This window comes from Protopterus annectens, chromosome 6.part0 (genome assembly GCF_019279795.1).
Source record: "Protopterus annectens isolate FY-2018-M chromosome 6.part0, PAN1.0, whole genome shotgun sequence".
NCBI classification, from domain to species: domain Eukaryota; kingdom Metazoa; phylum Chordata; order Ceratodontiformes; family Protopteridae; genus Protopterus; species Protopterus annectens.
The window spans coordinates 1,571,862,780-1,571,882,441 of NC_056737.1; the positions used below are offsets into that span (position 1 = coordinate 1,571,862,780).

The 19,662-nt window shown below is 36.4% G+C and overlaps 1 protein-coding gene across 1 annotated transcript in view; it reads left to right on the forward strand.

Annotated features, from left to right (window-relative positions):
- The first annotated feature begins 258 nt into the window (after positions 1-258).
- LOC122804006 (solute carrier family 15 member 2-like) overlaps positions 259-19,662 on the forward strand; it is a 748,008-nt gene continuing 728,604 nt past the window's right edge. Inside the window, exon 1 of the mRNA XM_044073688.1 lies at positions 259-447. Coding sequence (XP_043929623.1) covers positions 259-447 — 189 coding nt within the window. The remainder of the gene's footprint in view (positions 448-19,662) is intronic.

A 19,662-nucleotide genomic window follows, 5' to 3' on the forward strand; every position in this document is an offset into this window, starting at 1 on the left:
TCTTCTGTTGTCACTTTTAGGGTTCAAAATAGATGCTAAACAGGAGGGGCCTCAGTACAGATCTTTGGGGGACACCATTGGTCACCTTCACTCTGTTTGAGGAGGTGTCACCCACTCAAACAATATGTATTCAATTCCTAAGCCAGTTGGCTATCCATCTTATTATGTTGGGATTTATGTTTAAGGCCATCAGCTTATAAACAATTCTATGTAGTGGTATATTATGTTATCAAATGCTTTGGCCAGATTAAGATAGGCATGGATGGTGTACTCACTGCCAGCCACCTGAGTGAACTTCTTAAAGAAGCTGACAAGATTCAGCAGACACAACCTGTCTTGTACAAAGCTGAATTACAGTGGGTCAGGCTTAGTCAGGTTATTGATGTCATGGTTTATGAGGCAGTCATGATGCATGCCATAACTTTACAGATAAGACTCATAAAGTTGGTAGGTTTATAGCTCCCAGGGTCTGTGAAGGGTCCTCCCTTCCAGAGGGGGGGGAGGGAGTGTGGGGATGTGGCATTACTAAAACAGTATAAAATATTCAGTGACATATTGTAAAAAGCACATCTGCAGTCATGATGCATGCCATAACTTTACAGATAAGACTCATAAAGTTGGTAGGTTTATAGCTCCCAGGGTCTGTGAAGGGTCCTCCCTTCCAGAGGGGGGGAGGGAGTGTGGGGATGTGGCATTACTAAAACAGTATAAAATATTCAGTGACATATTGTAAAAAGCACATCTGCAGTCCTTCCAAACCTATTGTATAATTTTTGGCCAGGTATTGTTTTTGTCCCTGTCCTGTCTTGAAATATAATGGTTTTAACTTTAGTACTCAGCAGTCTGATAATGTTCATTTATTATTTGTACATATCGCAGGTGTCATCTACAGGGTTAAGTTTATGTTCATTAGTGAAAATAAGACAGTTTATACTGCCTTAGGATACGGATACAGAGTGCTAGAATGTTGTTGATGAAAGGGAAGGGGCTAGTCTGCTGCCACTCCATTATGCCCAGTGCTGAAGTGTGAAAGGGACATTTTTAAAAAGTAAAAAGAACTACAGAGACATTTATATAATTTGGACTATTTGAGGAACTACAGAGGTGTTTACACAATCTGGACTGTTTGGGGGAATGACAGAAGTGCACATCCAGTTTGGGCTGTTTGAGAAAGACTGCAGAGGTGCTTTATACAATACGACTGCTTGGGAGTTTAGTAACACTGATGTGATAGAGATGCCTGGATGCTAGTGTTTAAGAGCTGGTATAACAGATTGTTAAAGGCTACACACACCAGCACGTTTTTTTAGGCCCAGACCAAACTCATGCCAGGTGTCGGCTGAATAAAGGTTAAATATAAAAGTAATATTGACTACAGGGAAATTTTTGAGTTGGGCTGTATATATTAAGCAAGGAAGAAAACACATGGGAAACACTGAAAAACAGCAATAAATTCAAGTCAGTAGTGCTAATTTATTTAGAATAACCACTATTTCCTCCAAGAGGACCTCCACACCAGGCCAGCACAGACTGAAACCAAACAAAAGCTGAACAATGAAAAATACATGTAACTCAGAAAAAAAGCAGTTTAGAATCTGCAAAATAGCACTGAAACCACAACTAGACAACAAAAGTTTGAAACCAGCTGAACAGAGAAAAGTAAACGAAATTTAGGTAAAATGGTTTTAAATCAATTGAACAGCTCTGAAACCACAATAGCCAGAAGAAGATGAAACCAAACAAAAACTGACCAAGAGAAAATAAGTGAATCTCAGATAAAGTCAGTTTTAAATCATTAGAAGAGCAAAGTGACTTTAACTGCAGTGTATTTACCATTTTGAAGTTACTTTTAGTGAGGAGATTAAGTTTATTTAAAAAAGAGTGTCCCATTTATTTTTTATAATTAGTCAAACTTTATTGCATTAAACACATTTCCATATCACCTCTGTAGTGCAGTCCTGGTGCATAGTGCATTTTATCACCACCAGCAACTGGCCCATTCTGATTTATCCCCTTAGCTACAGTCTATCTTATCTTTTCCATCTGGAAAACTCCCAAACTGGTGTTTGCATTTGACAATGTAAGTTAGCTCCATAAATATATTACATTCATGTGCAATCGTTTGTCATGGTACACCATATTTCATCAACAGTTACCACATGGATATGTATCAGTGAGTTTTGGCAACACCTTTGCCATTTTTTTATCTAGTATAAACATAAACACTTTATAATCATGGCTTAAAATGTAAATGGTCCTATATGAAGCTGGGTCTGATGGGTCTTCCCCTCATTGGGTAATACAGCTACCACAGCTTTCTTCCAAAATGGTGGTGTTTCCTCTCCTTTTAAAATACTACTAAACAAAATCATCTGGATTTTTATCACTTTCTTCCTTCCTTAATTCCAAACTTCCACAGGAATACTGTCTGTTCCTGGAGACTTCCCTGCAGATGGATTATACATCACCATTTTTGATCACATCTCCTCCTCCCACTATCCTGACTATTAGCTGTTGAGCCTCATCTTCCTCTAATTTTGGCATAATTAAGTGTTTTATGAATATTTTCATTTGTGTTCATTTACCCAGTCCTCTGTATCTTTTTGTATTTGCTATAGCATTTTGTTCCTAGGGTCTGATTGTATGTTGCAGAGTAGGGGGAGGATTATTGGTAGTGTCATCATCCTTACTGCATTAATTTTCCCAAGCGATGTATAAGACCTCTCCCCAGCACTCTAAGGGGCATCTCATGTTTTTTCCAACTTCCTCTAGGGATTTTCTATTTGTTTATCTCACTGTTTTCTCAACATAGAGCCCTAGGTACTTGGCAAATTCTTCTGGTTTTAGCTCATCTATCTCCCCTTTCCACATCAATTTTCCTAATCTTACTACCACTGCCTTTTTATTGTTGCATCTGAGTCCCACCACTTCCATAAAGTTCTCAAATATCTCTCTTATAGTTCCCATTTCTGCAGCCACATCCTCTGACATTAACATGCAGTCACCTGCATATAACACATACTAAGATGTTGTCCACTGCTTTCCTACAGGCATTGCTAAATTGTGCCCAAACTTCCACTGCCAGCTCCTCAATCACAAGCTTGAACAGGGTTGTGGATAGTGAGCACCCCTGTCTGGTCCCCATCTTTGTCCTCGACTACTAGAATTCTACTCCATTTATGAGTGCTTCCATTTCTGGGTTTTGATATAGGGCCTGTATCTAACATATGAACTTTTTCCCGTCTACCTTTGCTGCAGTGTCTTCCATGGGAATTTCTACTACATCATAAATCCAACAGCATAATCCCACCTATTCCTTCCCCACCCTCATGAATAAATTCCAGTGGTCCCACCATTTTTTTGTTTCTACCTTCCTTCCCTTCAGACAGCTATTTTGCCCTCCTGTTCTATTTTTGGCAATATGTCATCTAATCACTCTGTCAATACCTTTGCCAAAATCTTAATATCTACATTAATCAGTGAGGTAGGCCTATAGTTTCTTACTTCATTCCTTTCTCCCAACACTTTGCACAGTCACCTGTTTCTGAATGTCCATTCCTTCCGTGAAGATAGGTGAAGGCTGCCAGCCTAGCCAGGTAGAATTTTGTAGATAATTCTGTCATTTGTAAATATTAATATAAGCCACAGGCTTGCTCTCTTAAATGGAAGAAAATGGTGTTAAATGTGGAACTGCAAAAATGTAACAACAGTGCACTCTGCTGTAGGAACGCTGATAAGTCAAGCATTGTGTAATTGTTTAATCACAAAACCCAGAGCTGAGATGTTTGGGTGAAGGAATTCTTGATTTTGTTTTGAGACTAGAGTTAATTGCTAGAATTTGCATGCATATTGTCTTTTATTGCTGTAGCTTCCTGACCAGGTGCAATATCAAAAGGGCTGTTACACTCTGAGCTTCTGTTAGCCTAGGAAACAGAAAATAATGATGCAATCTGAAATTAGTCAGTGGTATTGTGTTACCAATTTAAGGACAGAGAGACTCCGAGTATTTTGCATTTGTCTTGAGAACATCCAGCATCACCAGCACTCTGTGTATGCTCTGTATGTAAGTTTATTTTAGAACTGTGTTTTTTCTTAGATATAGCTAGGAAATAGGAAGATTAGACTAGTTGTTTTTTTCTTTATTGATGCCAGAACTATTCTACTGTATTATTTTAGGCATTTTTCAGTGATCTCTGAACTCTTGACTAGCACTCTCTAGTAAGACAAATGAAACAAGGAGCCATCAAGCTGAAGAATGCCAATACAAAATATATCACACAACGGCACTTTATTGGACCAAAAATAACAAATATAAACGAAAAGCGCTTCACATCTGTTGTTTATAATTGTTATTTTTGGTCCAATAAAGTGCCGTTTTGTGATATATTTTGTATTGGCGTTCTTCAGCTTGGTGGCTCCTCATTTCATTTGTTTGTTATACCAGTAGTGGTTCGTAAGTCATTACTCTCTAGTAAGAAGTATTGTCTTGTTTTTTTATTATTTATTAAATATTTTTAAACCTTTCAACTGTGGCTCTTTTGTGTAGAGATAATTTAAGCTCTAGAGTACATTGCATGTATATAGTGATACTGTCCAAGCCACCCCAAATAAGCCTTGGTGTTCAGTCAAACAACAGTTGGATAGTAATATTGCACAGTAATAGCTGGACACCCTTTGATAAGGGCCTTATTAGTAGCTGATATTAGTGGTTGATGGCAAGTGGTACTACCATATAGCCTGGCAGAGAAGGGGGCATAGCTGGAGAACCTGTGCCAGCCTTCCCCAGGAGTAATTGTGTGTTCGTATATAACTCATATCTCAAAGTGTGTGTGTGTGTCAGCTACTTGGACAGGGACATGAAGCACTGGTTGGACAGAGAGCATGCTGGAGGTTTTAGCTTGACTACTAGGCTGAGACCTGTACCCTATAGCTGTGCCAGTGGGAAGTCTTATTGGGGATCTGGAGAGAAAGGGAGACCCAGACTGACTGTGATCTCTGTGTGATCTTAAGGAATATTGTACTTTACCGTGTGTGTATTTGTTATCCTCCCCTTTGTGGATGCCCCTTACTGGTGTTAGTGGTGAGGATTGAGGCTCCTTGATTGCTGGGCCAGTGCATGGGCGTCACACCTTCAACTTATTTATTGCTTTTTTCTTTATGTGGTCACTGTTAGTTCTTCTGTAGTCCTTCCTTCTACATCTTTGACTCTGCTATCCATCATAAATGCTTCTATTCAATGTGTTTAATCTTACATTTGCCTAGCAATTCACTTTTGAGTTGCCCAAACCATCCAATACACATTCCTCCCATCTCCTTAGAATTGTACTTTGTCTGACTCTCCTCTGTTTTTGTGCCTAATCCCTCTTGGGAGAGGCTTCTTGTTCTTTCTTTGATATAAATGTCTGCCACCTGTTTTCCTTCTACCATCGTGTCTCTTTTCTCATCTTCTTGTATTGCTTTTGTGATTTGTTTATTTCATACTTATCTTTAAACTGGCACGTGACCCCCCCCCCCTCTGTGCTCCCTGGTCTTGCCTTCTTTATTATGGGATTTTCAGCTTCTAAGGTTGGTTGCCTAGTACTTGTCTGGCAAACAATTCAAATGTTTACTGTCTGGACCTGGCTCGTGATGATTTTCACTGTTGAAGTGACACCCCAACCCCATGTGCAAAATGGGAAAATGGGTTGAGGATGGATGTATGGTTGGAAGGATGGTTGTTTAGCTGTCTATGATACCTTTGTTTAAACATTTGAACATCCTCTGTATAGTTTAGCCTAAACCATTCCCCATCCTGATGCACTTTTTTCACAGCAAAAGATTGGAAGCATGCCAAAACATGCCTGGGATGCCTTTCTGCTGCTGCTTACAGCCACCCACGCTGTGTATCTCTCTATTAGAGTTTCTTGATTTCCTGATATCACACATCTCTCATGTAATAGCTGAATTACACATTGCTCCAATTGACTGTTGTTCACCCTATCTTGCATTCCAATTATCCTGAATTATTACTTCTTGAGCGATTTTCAAGATCATACTTCTTTTCGGCCCGTCTTTTTATTGTATTTTAGTTCCTGTATTAATTCCTGTATTCTGTGAATCTACTACTGCAGCTAAGCTTTAATTAATGCTGCGTCTTCCTCCAGATCTTACAACTTCTGTTACAGTATTTCTGCTTATGTTTGTTGCTCTTCTGTTGTTTGTTTGTTTCAAGAAATTGACATCCTGGCCTATCGTGATTGCCTTTTCAAACAAAATGTACTTTTGCTCCTCCTTATTTGCAGTGCTAATGGCAGCTATCCATTCCTAGTTTTATTTATTTTGTTCCTGCACACCCATCTTTCCTTCTTGGTTGGTTTTTCTACCAACACTATAAACACTATTTTTTCTTCAAATTTCTGCAACTTGTATCCAGAGTTTGGGTTATCACTAAACGTTTTTTTACCCTTTTTGCTAATTGTGATGGGTGGGGGCATATGCCTCAATGCAGGAATTTATGGGGGAATAGAAACTAGTACTATAATCTGTTGTTCTAACTATGGGATCCTCTTTGGGTGGAGAGAACTTAAAACTGTTTTAGTCATCAGCTAATTTTAGAAAATTAGCATTGGAAAAGTCCCTAAAGACAGTAGAATTTGAATGCATCTGGATCTGTGATCTTGTGGAAACTATTATGTATTATGTAGTATGATTTGACCAGTGATGAAGTGACAGTAGGAAGGAACATTCTGGTGATTCAGTAATAAACACACTGAGTCCATTTGAACACCTTGTAAGGGAGAATACTATCTGTTCAACAGAATTCGTACTGACAAAGCCCAAGAACTGTTATGCATATAGGTTGTTTGTAGTGTATGTTAGCCAGATTGCAGAAGGGTAGTTAAAATCTCCTAGAACGATAATGTTAGGTTCAGTAGTTAGATACTGTTGATTGGTAAGATAGGTGTCATGAGATGTGGGATCTGCAGTTGACAATGATGTGATGATACGTGGACTTGCTTATGGATAACATGATATGTAAGAGTTTAAGGTGGTTTTCTTGTTTAATTATATGTGAAGTAACGGGATTGCAAGGGAATATGAATACCACAAGTAATAGCAGAAATACCCTCAACAGAGTGTCTGAATGACTTAATGCACTTTAAACCCAGCTAGAGGGGGAATGCTGTCTCTGGACTGGAAACAAGTTTCTGCAACAATATAAATATGGATGTTTCAAAGGTCATAAGGCTTTTAGATTTTGTCTGAGAATAATTGGTTACACATGTATTCTTCTAAGGATAATCAGTATTCTGAATCTGCATACCAGAGTGAGAGAGATTTTAATTGGTTTTGGGGGTGACTTCATAAAGTGTTTTTAAGTATATTAACAAGAGACAATGAAAGAAGAGTGGTGACGCTTTTTGTTGGGATTTTGTGGTAAAACTAACAAAAGGGGCTGGCAATAACATGGGCAGTAGGCGCAAGAAAACAATAGGAATATAATGGGAAGCTGTGGAAATTTTTCCCACATAGCAGTTTCCTTTATGGCAGATATACTTCAAGTGAGCTTTCTCAGGAAAAACATTGAATAACAAATATTAGTTTCTAGATCCTCCAAAAGTTTACAAGTAATCAGCTTCTTGTGGGTCATATGGTTCACAATGAAACACAAGATTAATACCTTTCCTAATCAGAACCTTTAATATTCAAGGGAAAAAGATGTTAAATAAAACAATGCAATACAGTTCCACAATGAAATGAAATAAGACAGCAATCTGAGTGATGCAAGACAAGACAAAAATGTCTGTGCATATATATATATATATGTGTGTGTGTGTGTGTATATACATATATATATATATATATATATATATATATATATATATATATATATATATACACACACACACACACACACACACACACACACACACACACATATCTATATCTATCCCTATATCTATATATATATATATATATATATATATATATATATATATATATATATATATATAATATGGATTTACTTTGGAATTTCAAATTTCAGAAACATCAAATTTCATATGATCGAGACCATATGAATGATGTTTTGGAATATCGAGATTCTGAAATAAATCCAACATAACAAAAAAAAAACCACTTTTTCGACATTTCTGCAGGGGGACAATCCCCCCTGCACCCCTCACACCCCTGCTACTTAAATATATCAACTCCAAGATTGAAATATACCAACTCCGAGATTGCACTACAGCAAGGAAAAGGGAAATCTCCCGTTCCACACTGTATGCAGATTTCCGTTCGGAATTTTGAATTTCTAAAACTTCAATCATATGGCCTTGACCATATGAATTTTGATGTTTTAGGATTTCAAGATTCAGAAGGGAATGATATATATATATATATATATATATGTATATATATATATATATATATATATATATATATATATATATATATATATATATATATATATATGTGTATATATATATATATGTGTGTGTGTGTATATATATATATATATATATATATATATATATATATATATATATATATATATATATATATATATATATATATATATATATATATCAGCATCAACCCTCTTTTTCCCATTTTTCATCAGGGTATCATGTTAACTGTCGCCAACTCTCTCGATTCAGTGCCAAACTCCTGCCTTCTTCAACACTCATGCCCGACTGCCACAGATGTTCATTTACACAATCCATCCACCTCTTTGCTGGATGTCTTCGCTTCTTCTTACCTTCTTCTTTCTGTCCCAAATCTACCTCAGTTGCTTCTGCCTTTCTACACATGTGTTGAAACCACTGTAATCTGTTGTCTTTGATCTTTTCTGCAATTGGAGCTACTTTGGCTTATGTTCTTATGTCCTCATTTCTTCATCTGTCCCACAGTATGCATCCTACCACCATTCTCAGGCAATTTATATATATATATATATATATGTGTGTGTGTGTGTGTGTGTGTGTGTGTGTGTGTGTGTGTGTGCACGCGCTTGTGTGTGTGTATATGTGTATATATAGTGATCTGCTTCACTTGACTAAACCTGATTTGATTGCCACCCAATTGACCTAAATTTCATTTGACTGACAACTCATTTGACTGACGCCCATTTCACCGACAGCTTACAATGCTGAATTTCAACATACTAAATCTTAACCCATAGACAAGCACACTTAGAACACTAATAACTAACCCATTACAGAACTTCTTACAAACTATTTACTTACCCTCTTAACAGAAACGGGACAATGTACAACCAAACTAGGTGGCAGGCTATGCCCCTCAACCCCCCCAATGTGGGAGGCTGTGCCCCCCCCTAATTTTATGTACTAATTCCAGGATTGTATTACAGTGGGCAAAAGGACGTATACCTTTAACTTGCCTTACAGTACTCTACACGTTGCCAGTACTGCTGAGAACACACAAAACACTCGCCAAATTACTTTAGATACTTGCCATAAAAATGTAGAGAGACAAACCCACATTTAGAAACACTACTTTCTACATGACTATCGGAATTCTAACAGTCAGCACTGTAATTTACAGTAATTCTTTTTATCACAAGCAAGTCACAGGTGAAGGAAAACCCACAACAACTCTATGTCTTAAATATCAGTGAAATGGGAGTCAGTCAAATAAGTTGTCAATCAAATGAAATTTAGGCCAGTTGGATGTCGGTCAAATGAGTGTCAGTCAAATGAGTTTTAGGTCAAGTGAAGTAGAGTCATATAGATATATATATATATATATATATATATATATATATATATATATATATATATATATATATTTATTCATGATTTATAATATATAATATAAATACACACACACACACACACACACACACACACACACACACACACACACACACATTTGTACAGTAGAGAGAGAGAGAGAGAGAGAGAGTGAGAGAGAGAGAGAGAGAGAGAGAGAGATACCCTTTTTCAGAGGTGACTCATGAGCAGTATCTGACCAGGTCTTCACCACACTGCAGTTAAGTCTATGTCCGAGACAGTTCAAGGTAAAATAGCATTCATACCAGTCAAAACAGGTTTACTATAAAAATGGTAATGATGCTGGAAATGAATTATATGGAGGAGTGGGCAATAATGAGAGAAAATAAATGAAATCTAAAAAATTAAACTCTTTAAGCCACATGTGAAAGAAGTCAGAAACAAATGAACACAGCACACTACAATATAATATTTAACCTTGAGTGTTTTTTTTTCTTTTATTCTGCAGAAATTCATCAGCATAAATCTACCACCAAATCATCAATTGGGCAGTGTAGTGGTGCAGCGGTTAGCAATGTCTCCTCACAACAAAAAACCTCTCCGGTTTGATTCTCGGCTGGGGTGCCTTCTGTGCTGAGTCTGCATGTCTTCCCTACATTTGTGTGGGTTTCCTACAGGTGCTCCGATTTCTTCCCACATTCCAAGGCCATGGGCCTGGATCATTTCTCCCTGGGCCTCCACTGAAAATGGGCTCTGTCCCAGTTAGACTTAACAGGTAAATAGATGTTAAGTAAATAAACCACTCATCTCCATTTTATTATGTACATTCCACATCAAGCCACATGACATTTCCTATTCCATCAATATCATTCTCACACAACTTTAATAAAAATAAAAATATTCATATTCACTTTAAAATACATAAATTAACACACATTTTATATTTGTTTTATCATTTAATCCTGACTTCCTGTTAGCATGCAGAGTTAACTGCCAGAATAACTCTCTCATTTCAAATACATTGCATCAGTACCCACTCTTAATACCTAAATCTAGTTTCTCATTAACCATGAAAGTATTTTTTAAGTGTAAGCATTTTAAACTATGCTTACCAATGCCTTTGATTTATTTCTATTTCTTACATCTTAAACATGTTCATAAATTCTAAGTGATAACTTGAGAGTGTTTTTTCAACATAATAACTTTCACATGTTGTGTATGTTGCCATATAGACCATCCCATTTGTATTACACAAATATTTTCCTGTAACCTTATAAATACAGTCAATATATCTAACCTGAAAAGATCTGAATCATTAATAAATCTGCAATAACTGCAAGATCCACATGATAGAATCCCTGCCATTCTCTTAGCATTCATTACTATTCAATATTCATTCAGAACTTTAAATACATTTTCTAAAAGTGCTTTTAAATTTGTGAATCTTTTAAATGCACATTTTCAGGGGGCTATACTAATTGTTAAAGTGAGCACTTGAATTCTAAAAATCACTTTCCCGCTGTTATTATTAAAATTCTTCATATATATCTTTTACATCAATAGAATAAATGAGACAAAATTTGTTCTCTATAGCTGTTGATGTCAAAAGACACTTCCTAACCAACAGTTATTTCAGTGTAGCCTGAAACAACACCAAGACCAAACAACTTTTCAGGATAACCTTTCAGTAGAATAAGCTTCTCCAGCAGCAAAAAATCCTTATACAATTCTTTATCATCAGAACTAAGTCTAGCTAACCTAATAAACTGTTCATTCATTATATTTCTTTTTACATATTTTGGATCTATACCTCTCAACCTCTTAGAGTGAGAAATCTGGGTAATGCCTAATATACTGTAGGAACAAAGGCCCAAAAATAGGGACAGATTTAAATACTGCTCTTATACATTTGTTGCTAGAATAACAGGATTTGTGTTAGCATGCGTTTTTCTGAAGGATATGAAGTCCGAAACTCAAATATATAACATTATTTACTGACTTCAATCCTCTGTGACTTGCAAGAAAACAACAAATTTTATGAGGTACAGATGAAAATATGAGGCAAAAATGTGGACATTCTGCAGAACTCTGGACAGCTGAGAAGGATGTTTGGATGAAAACAATTAAATATATATTAGAAAAAATATTTTCCTAAATATTCGTGACCCAAAAATATTTGTCTCCCTGTCTATAAGAATATACACACCTGTGTTAAAATGCCAGATTTTTGTGATATAAAAAGATGAGACCACAATAAATCATTTCAAAACTTTTCCCACCTTTAATGTGACCTATAACCTGTATAATTCAATTGAAAAACAAACAATCTGTTAGGGGAAAAAATATAAAAAATAAAAAACATACAATACGCTGGTTGCATAAATGTGCACACTCTTAAAGTAATATTTTGTTGAAGCACCTTTTGATTTTATTACAGTATTCAGTCTTCTTGTGTAGGAGTCTATCATAACGATGCACGTTGACTTGACAATATTTGCCCATTCTTCCTTGCAAAAGCGCTTCAAATCTGTCAGATTGTGAGGGTATCTCTTGTGCATAGCCCTCTTCAGGTCACCCCACAGATTTTCTATTGGATTTAGGTCTGGGCTCTGGCTGGGCTATTCCAAAACTTTAATTTTCTTCTGGTAAAGCCATTCTTTTGTTGATTTGGATGTATGCTTGGGGTCATTGTCATGCTGAAAGGTGAAATTCCTTTTCATCTTCAGCTTTCTAGCAGACACCTGAAGGTTTTGGGCCAAATGTGACTGGTGTTTGGAACTGTTCATAATTCCCTCCACCTTAACTAAATCCCCAGTTCCAGCTGAAAGTATGATACTGCCACCACCATGCTTCACCGTGGGGATGGTGTTCTTTTGGTGATGTAGAGCGTTGTTTTTGCGCCAAACGTACCTTTTGGAATTGTGGCCAGAAAGTTCAACCTTCGTCTCATTAGACAATAGCACATTTTCCCACATGCTTTTTAGAAACAATGTATTGTTTTGCAAATTTTAACCAGGCCTGGATGTTTTTCTAAGAAAAGGCTTACATTTTGCAACCCTACTCCATAGTACACACATATGGAAAATATGGGAGATTGTTGTCACATGTAGTACACAACTAGTACTTGCCAGAAATTCCTGCAGCTCCTTCAGTGTTGCTGTAGGTCTCTTGGCAGCCTCCCTGACCAGTTTTCGTCTTGTCTTTTCATCAATTTTGGAGGAATGTCCAGTTCTTTGCAATGTCACTGTTGTCCCATATTTTCTCCACTTTTTGATGACTGTCTTCAGTTTGTTTCATGGCATATCCAATGCTGTGGAAATTTTTTGTACCCTTCTCCTGACTGATACCTTTCAACAATGAAATACCTTTGATGCTTTGTAAGCTGTCTGCGAACCATGGCTTTTGCTGTAGCAGGCAACTGAGTAAATGTCAGGAAAATCCTACTAGGACAACTGAACTTTATTTGGGGGTTAATCAGAGTCTCTTTAATTGATGGCAAGTTGGTATGCAAGAAGACTGAATGCTGTAATTAAATCAAAAGGTGCTTCAACAAAGTATTAGTTTAAGGATGTGCACACTTATGCAACCAGTGTATTGCACGTTTTTTATTTTTTATATTTTCCACCTAACAGATTTGTTTTTTAATTGAATTGTACAGGTTATAGGTCACATTAAAGGTGGGAAAAGTTTTGAAATGATTTATTGTGGTCTCATTTTTTTATATCACAAAAACCTGGCATTTTAACAGGGGTTTGTAAACTTTTTATATCCACTGTGACACACCATTAAATGTCCTTGAAAACTGTTTATATAAAAATTCACTTTTCCAGCAACCCAACACTAAATTGTCATATAGTGGAGCCCAATAGAATAAAAATACATACTGAAATCAGATAAGAAAACAATATGAAAACTACGAGAAAATATATGTATATGGGTTCCAGTGGTTTGGTTGACAGGAGTTTGCTCAACATCTGTTTAATCTTCTGTACTTGTTCGACTATACAGATAGTCAACAGGTATGTGAGAGCTACAATCCCTGGGTAGGGGACTATTGTCTTTCCCCAGAGACTGTGTGATCTTGGAGACAGTGTATATAATTAGAGGTAGGTATAGGGGGAGCAGGGGGGCTTGTGCCCCTGCAAAAAAACTATGTTTTAAAGTTGCAGGCACCAAGGTTCTTCCTCGGTGCACGTGTACTGGAAACTTGATGTTTCCGTTTTTGATGTAGAGGGGTATAGCTTCTAAGAAGGTGCTGCATACCAATTTGCCTTTATCCAGTGTTTCTGTGACTGTTTCCCAAATGTCAACAAGGTTAAAGAGGCATTAACTGCAATTGGGCTGGCTTAAGAGATTGTAAGATGTCAGTATTGTTATTTATTCATTCCATAATGACACATGCTATTACCTTACAAATGAGGCTGGTAGGCCTTATTTGGCTATAGTTCCCAGGGAAAGTGTATTCTTGTAGAAGGGGACTCCTACAGATATTCTGTAAGCTTCAAGTATCACATGGGCGTATGTAACACAGTTCTTCATACTAACAAGAAAACAACCTGGAATATTGCCTGAATCCATAGAACTAGTGTTTTTATTTATTTATGTATTTACTTTATTTATTTATGTATGTATGTATGTATGTACTTATTTTGGTTTTGAAGATAGCTTTTAGTACTTGTTCTGAGGTAAATCACATGGGAGGTGATAACCGGATGTTGTGGAGGAAAAACATAAAGATGACAGAGGATAGATGTCTAAGCTAAATTCATCTGCTATATCCCTAGGGTCAGTGTCGGCAGTGCCATTTGATATGAACTGTTGGGGTTTTGGATATCTCTGAATGTAACAGCAATATTTAATTCCTACTTAGGTTTGAGATCTTGATGTTTGTCTTAGTTTTATTTACTTTCCTGAGGTTACATGTGGAGTCAGAGGATTTAATGTTGTTTCTTAAGCCTAGAAGCCTTTTTGCCTTATAGACTTTCTTGATGCTGGGGTTCCACCAAGGTGGTTTATTTTTAAAACTTGGAGCTACATTTGTGAAAAAGAGGAAACACAAGCATCAATGTAGGAGTTCAGGTTATAAAGAAATGTGTGGTATAAGAGGTGGTTATAGTTATAGGGTCCTTATGAAGGTGGGAGATTTTACACTTCTTTAGGATGGAGGTCAGTGCTAGAAAGTTAGCCTTGGAAAAGTCACTGAAGAAAGGCATCTGACATTATCTTAGGCTGGAATCTTATAGAAAATACTGTGACATGGTAGACAGATTTGAAGAAAGAAGGTACATATTCATAACACCCAAATCTAGTAGTTTTGATACCCTAATAGTGGAGGCCACTAATTGGTTGAGAGGATTAGTACTGGTCATGCTCAGGAACTGCTAAGTACATATACATGTGTGTGTGTGTGTGTGTGTGTGTGTGTGTGTGTGTGTGTGTGTGTGTGTGTGTGTGTGTGTGTGTGCGCATGTTGACCATTGTATGGACATATAGTTAAAATCACCAGAATGATTGTGTTAGGTTCAATAGTTAGGGATTCTAATTTGTAGAGATATATTTCACAGATGTAGGCTTTGGGGTGGGGGGGGGGTGGTTGTGTAACTGGCCATGATATGGAAGATGGATTTGCTAGGATGGTAGGTGTAGGAGACTGACTATAACTACAAATGGTACTGTGGGGGCAGAAAGCACTTTACCGGCATGCAGAAACACAGAAAAGAGAGGTGCAGCCCATCCCTAATGAAGCACATAGGACTGTCAACCATCTCAATCCGTCCAAGCTGACATATGTTGGAACCCCATCCCCAACTCTCCAGAATTACACCAATTAATGAGCCAGTAGTTGAAGTCAATTAGTTTTTGCTTGTATTGTGGCATCATTTGCAGTTATGGCAGGATACTAATCAAAAACAGCTGACTACCAGCCTCAGGAACATACACAGGGAGCTTAGCCATGCCTGTCTTAATATCATCCAAGCTGGAGCATTGAAGGTCATTCACTCCTATGTGTGCAGTAACCAAGTCATATGTATATTTAGAATGAGGGGATCTAAGAACCTTGATGACATCATGAATGCTGCATCTCGTTGACAGCAGGCCATCTCTCTATTTTTCCTTACCCTGGAGAATGGTGTGTCATTATGTCTAATTACAGAGTCTCTTATGACAAAGGTGTTTTCATTTGTGGTAGTAAGCCCTGGCTTCTTTAGAACTTCTGCATAATATTTTAATAACCTTTGCTTGTGTCAGAAACAGTAGTGTATTTGGTGGGGGTAGGGTGGGGGATGTGATTGTGCAGCTGACATCTGTATCAGGGTGCCTAGAATGCTTTAGGATGAATTTCTAATACCTCACTCTATATAGGTTTTGGTGTTTGGAGTGTGATTTAGTGGTGTAGTTGTGCAGTGAGCACTGACAACATGGGTGTATAAGGGGCGTCAGACGTTTGCCTCCAGTTCAGAAATGTAACTACAGCACTCACAAGTCGATATTGTGTGTGGTAATAACAAAGGGCTGTCCACGAGCATGAGGCATTTCCTATATTACCTCAAACTGCCTAATGTAAGTAGGCTGACAAAGGAAGGGGTACAGGCAGATGGTGTACCTATGTTATCTGGAAGTGAAATGGGGATGAGAAGTAAAGTAAATTCAGTAAAATTAGCTTTGATGCTTAGATGACAGTTATAGGATAAGCAGTTTCCTGTAATTTGATAAAATGGTACAAAGTGAAACATACCAACCAGCAAAACTGTCCTTGCTACAATATGACAAAAAAAGGTCACAAGTTACAAGCATAAAGTGCCACAAAATATAGCAAGCATTATATGCTAGTCACAACTCAGGTTACAGACCTAGATACCCCAAAAAATAGCAACTGCATGATATAGGGCTACAGTCATGTGTGCCATAGATGCTTAGTTAGTTAGTTAGTCACTGGTCTGAGGATCTTTTTTAGGCAAGACCTAAACCAAGATGGTAAATAGAAAAAAAATCATAAAGTGTTACATGTATTCAATGTGAAAAAAGCAGGATATTTTAAAATATCACTCAATGTTTTACAAAGAATATTTTACAGACCAGAAAAAGAAGATGGAACATCCACAGACGAGAAAAAGAAGATGGAACATCATGTGATAAACAAAGTGCTACACAATTTATTCATAAAGAAGCAAAAAAGTGACATAAAGCCAAGCATGTAAAAATGGGCATTTGTTAAATAAATTCAGAATAGCAATATTTAAAGTATTTATTTTATGGGTAAAGATGACTAGTTAGTGCAGTGAGAATGTTAAATAAAGCAGCAAATAGCAAAATGAAGGGGAAAAGAAATTGTGGAGGATAAAAGACTAAAACTGAAACATGCCAGGAGGTATAGATTCCTTAACACAGTGGGGTGAAATATAATAATGCTGGATATATCTACATTAGCCATGATTTTCAAAGTATTTACATTAAGCTGATTGCATAGGGTGTTTTCTAAGAAACGATTATTGTAAGTGCCAAAACTGCTGGAAGAAACGAACGAGGATAATTTTCAAAGTAAATTTATTCCAAAAATGTAGATATTCACATAAAATACTCTGTACCAGTGCAGCAAACAACAAACACATGAATGCCTTTACACAACATGCGTTTTCATCTCAGTTTCCCGACTTCATCAGATAACCAGTAATTTCATCAATTAACCTTTATATCATCTAATTAATACAAAAACACCCAATCCCATTCAAGATCTGAATTTTAAAAATTTAAAAAGACAGTGAACAGTCTATTGTTTACATTCACTAAATACATATACTGTCATTATGTTTCTCCATTAAATAGATGCTTGATAATAACATTCTCAAATAAATTAATTCAAAATAGATTGATATACATTTAATTCAAATCAAATAAATAACTATTATATATTAAAACAACTTCATAAATATTTTAAAACCTGTTATATTTTAAATGAGCAGGAATAAATGTCTTATGATCTACTGACTAAAGTGCTTAGTGCAACCCTATTTCTAAAGTTTTGCAGATCTTAGTTTTAAAGGTGGAACGATGGATATATAATCATTCAGCCCTGGGGGGCTTCCTGCATCCAGGGTCACTTGCCACCAAAGTTCTCTGAATTCTATTCTCTCTTTCCATGGACCTCCCTTTACATCTTTCTTAATTTGTTCCAACACAAGAAAAGAGAATTTAGCATTTGAACAAGATCTAGTGTGTTTATATAAAGCACTAGTTTCCTTTCTTGTTATAATATCGTATTTGTGTTCATAAATTCTTCTCTTTAATATTCTCTCTGACTTTCCAACATAAAAAGAAGTACATTCTGAACACACAGCTAAATATACTATCCCCTTGGTCTCACAGTTGTAGTATCCTTCACTTTCTATCCATCTGTCCCTACTTTCTAAATAAATTTTGTTTATATTCATAATATTTGCACATTGTGGACAATGTCCACACTTATATGTTCCTTTTCTTCTCTTGTTGTATTTGTTAATATTTCCATGCTCCAATATATTCTTAAAACTTTGTGAATTCTTGTATACTACCTTAAAAGGAAGATCTGATATTTTTTTCCAAGTCTGTAAATGCCACAAATCTATTCCATTCTTTTTCAACTATTTTTTGGTAGTATTATTAAGAGCATTATATTCCAATACTAATGCTTGTTGGAAGGTAATGTTATCATAAATATCACTTGTCAAGGGCATGTCATGATGGACGTACTATATTTCTCCGAATTGGTTTAAACTTTTGAGCTCTTCCTTCCATAACCTCTTCTTTCATTTTATTAATAAAATCATGTAGGTAACCCCTCTCCAAAAACATTTTCTCTAACAAGTCACATTCAATCTGGAAGTCAGTGTCTAAACTAGTCATACGACTTCCCCTTACAAATTGACCCTTTACTATATTTTTCTTACAATAATGGGGGTGTGCACTTTGATAATGCAGAAAGGAATTGCAAAAGGTGGGTTTTCTAAATATCTTAGTTTCAAACTTCCCATTTGTTTTATAAACGTCTACATCCAAATATTATACACTTTTTTTGGAAGTGTTGAATGTAAATTTAAGGAAGTCAGTAGTTTCTTCCATATAAATCTTGAATTCTTCTAACTTTTCAACACTTCCTGTCCATAAAATAGCTATATAGTCTAGGAATCTCTAATAAAGAGTCCAACAGGAGGCATATTTAGAATTTAAAATATATTTTTCTTCCCACTTAGCTAACACAAGGTTAGCATGGGTGGGGGCACAGGCCGAACCCATTGCGACTCCACTAATCTGATGATAAAATTCCCCATTGAAGCAAAGAAAGTTATGTTTAAGAATCATATCCATTAGAGCTACACATACAATTTTGTCATTGTGGAGCAGATTGTCATCATCAAAGACCATTTCGTCAAACATTTCCATCCCAGAAGAATGGGGAATACTAGAAAATAAGTCAATAATGTCTATAGTAATAAATGTTAGGTCTTGACAATAAAGGTCATCAGATAATACCTTAAGAAGGTCCCATGAATCTTTTAAAATAGATTCCTTCTTTGTCCACAAACACTTTAATTTAGTATCTACATATTTAGCAAGTGGATATGTTTTAGAACCCTCCGCTGAAACTATAGGTCTTAAAGGGGGGTCCTTCTTGTTCTTATGAGTCTTAGGGATTCCAAAAATTGCGGGTACCCTAGGTTTATCCACTTTTAAATATGCAAATGGTTTGTGTTCATAAAGTCACTCATATAACATATCATTCAAAGAAATGTCAATTTTATTGTAGGCAATGTTTCCTACAAACAAAGATCTTCCTTTTAAGGTAGTATACAAGAATTCACAAAGTTTTAAGAATATATTGGAGCATGGAAATATTAACAAATACAACAAGAGAAGAAAAGGAACATATAAGTGTGGACATTGTCCACAATGT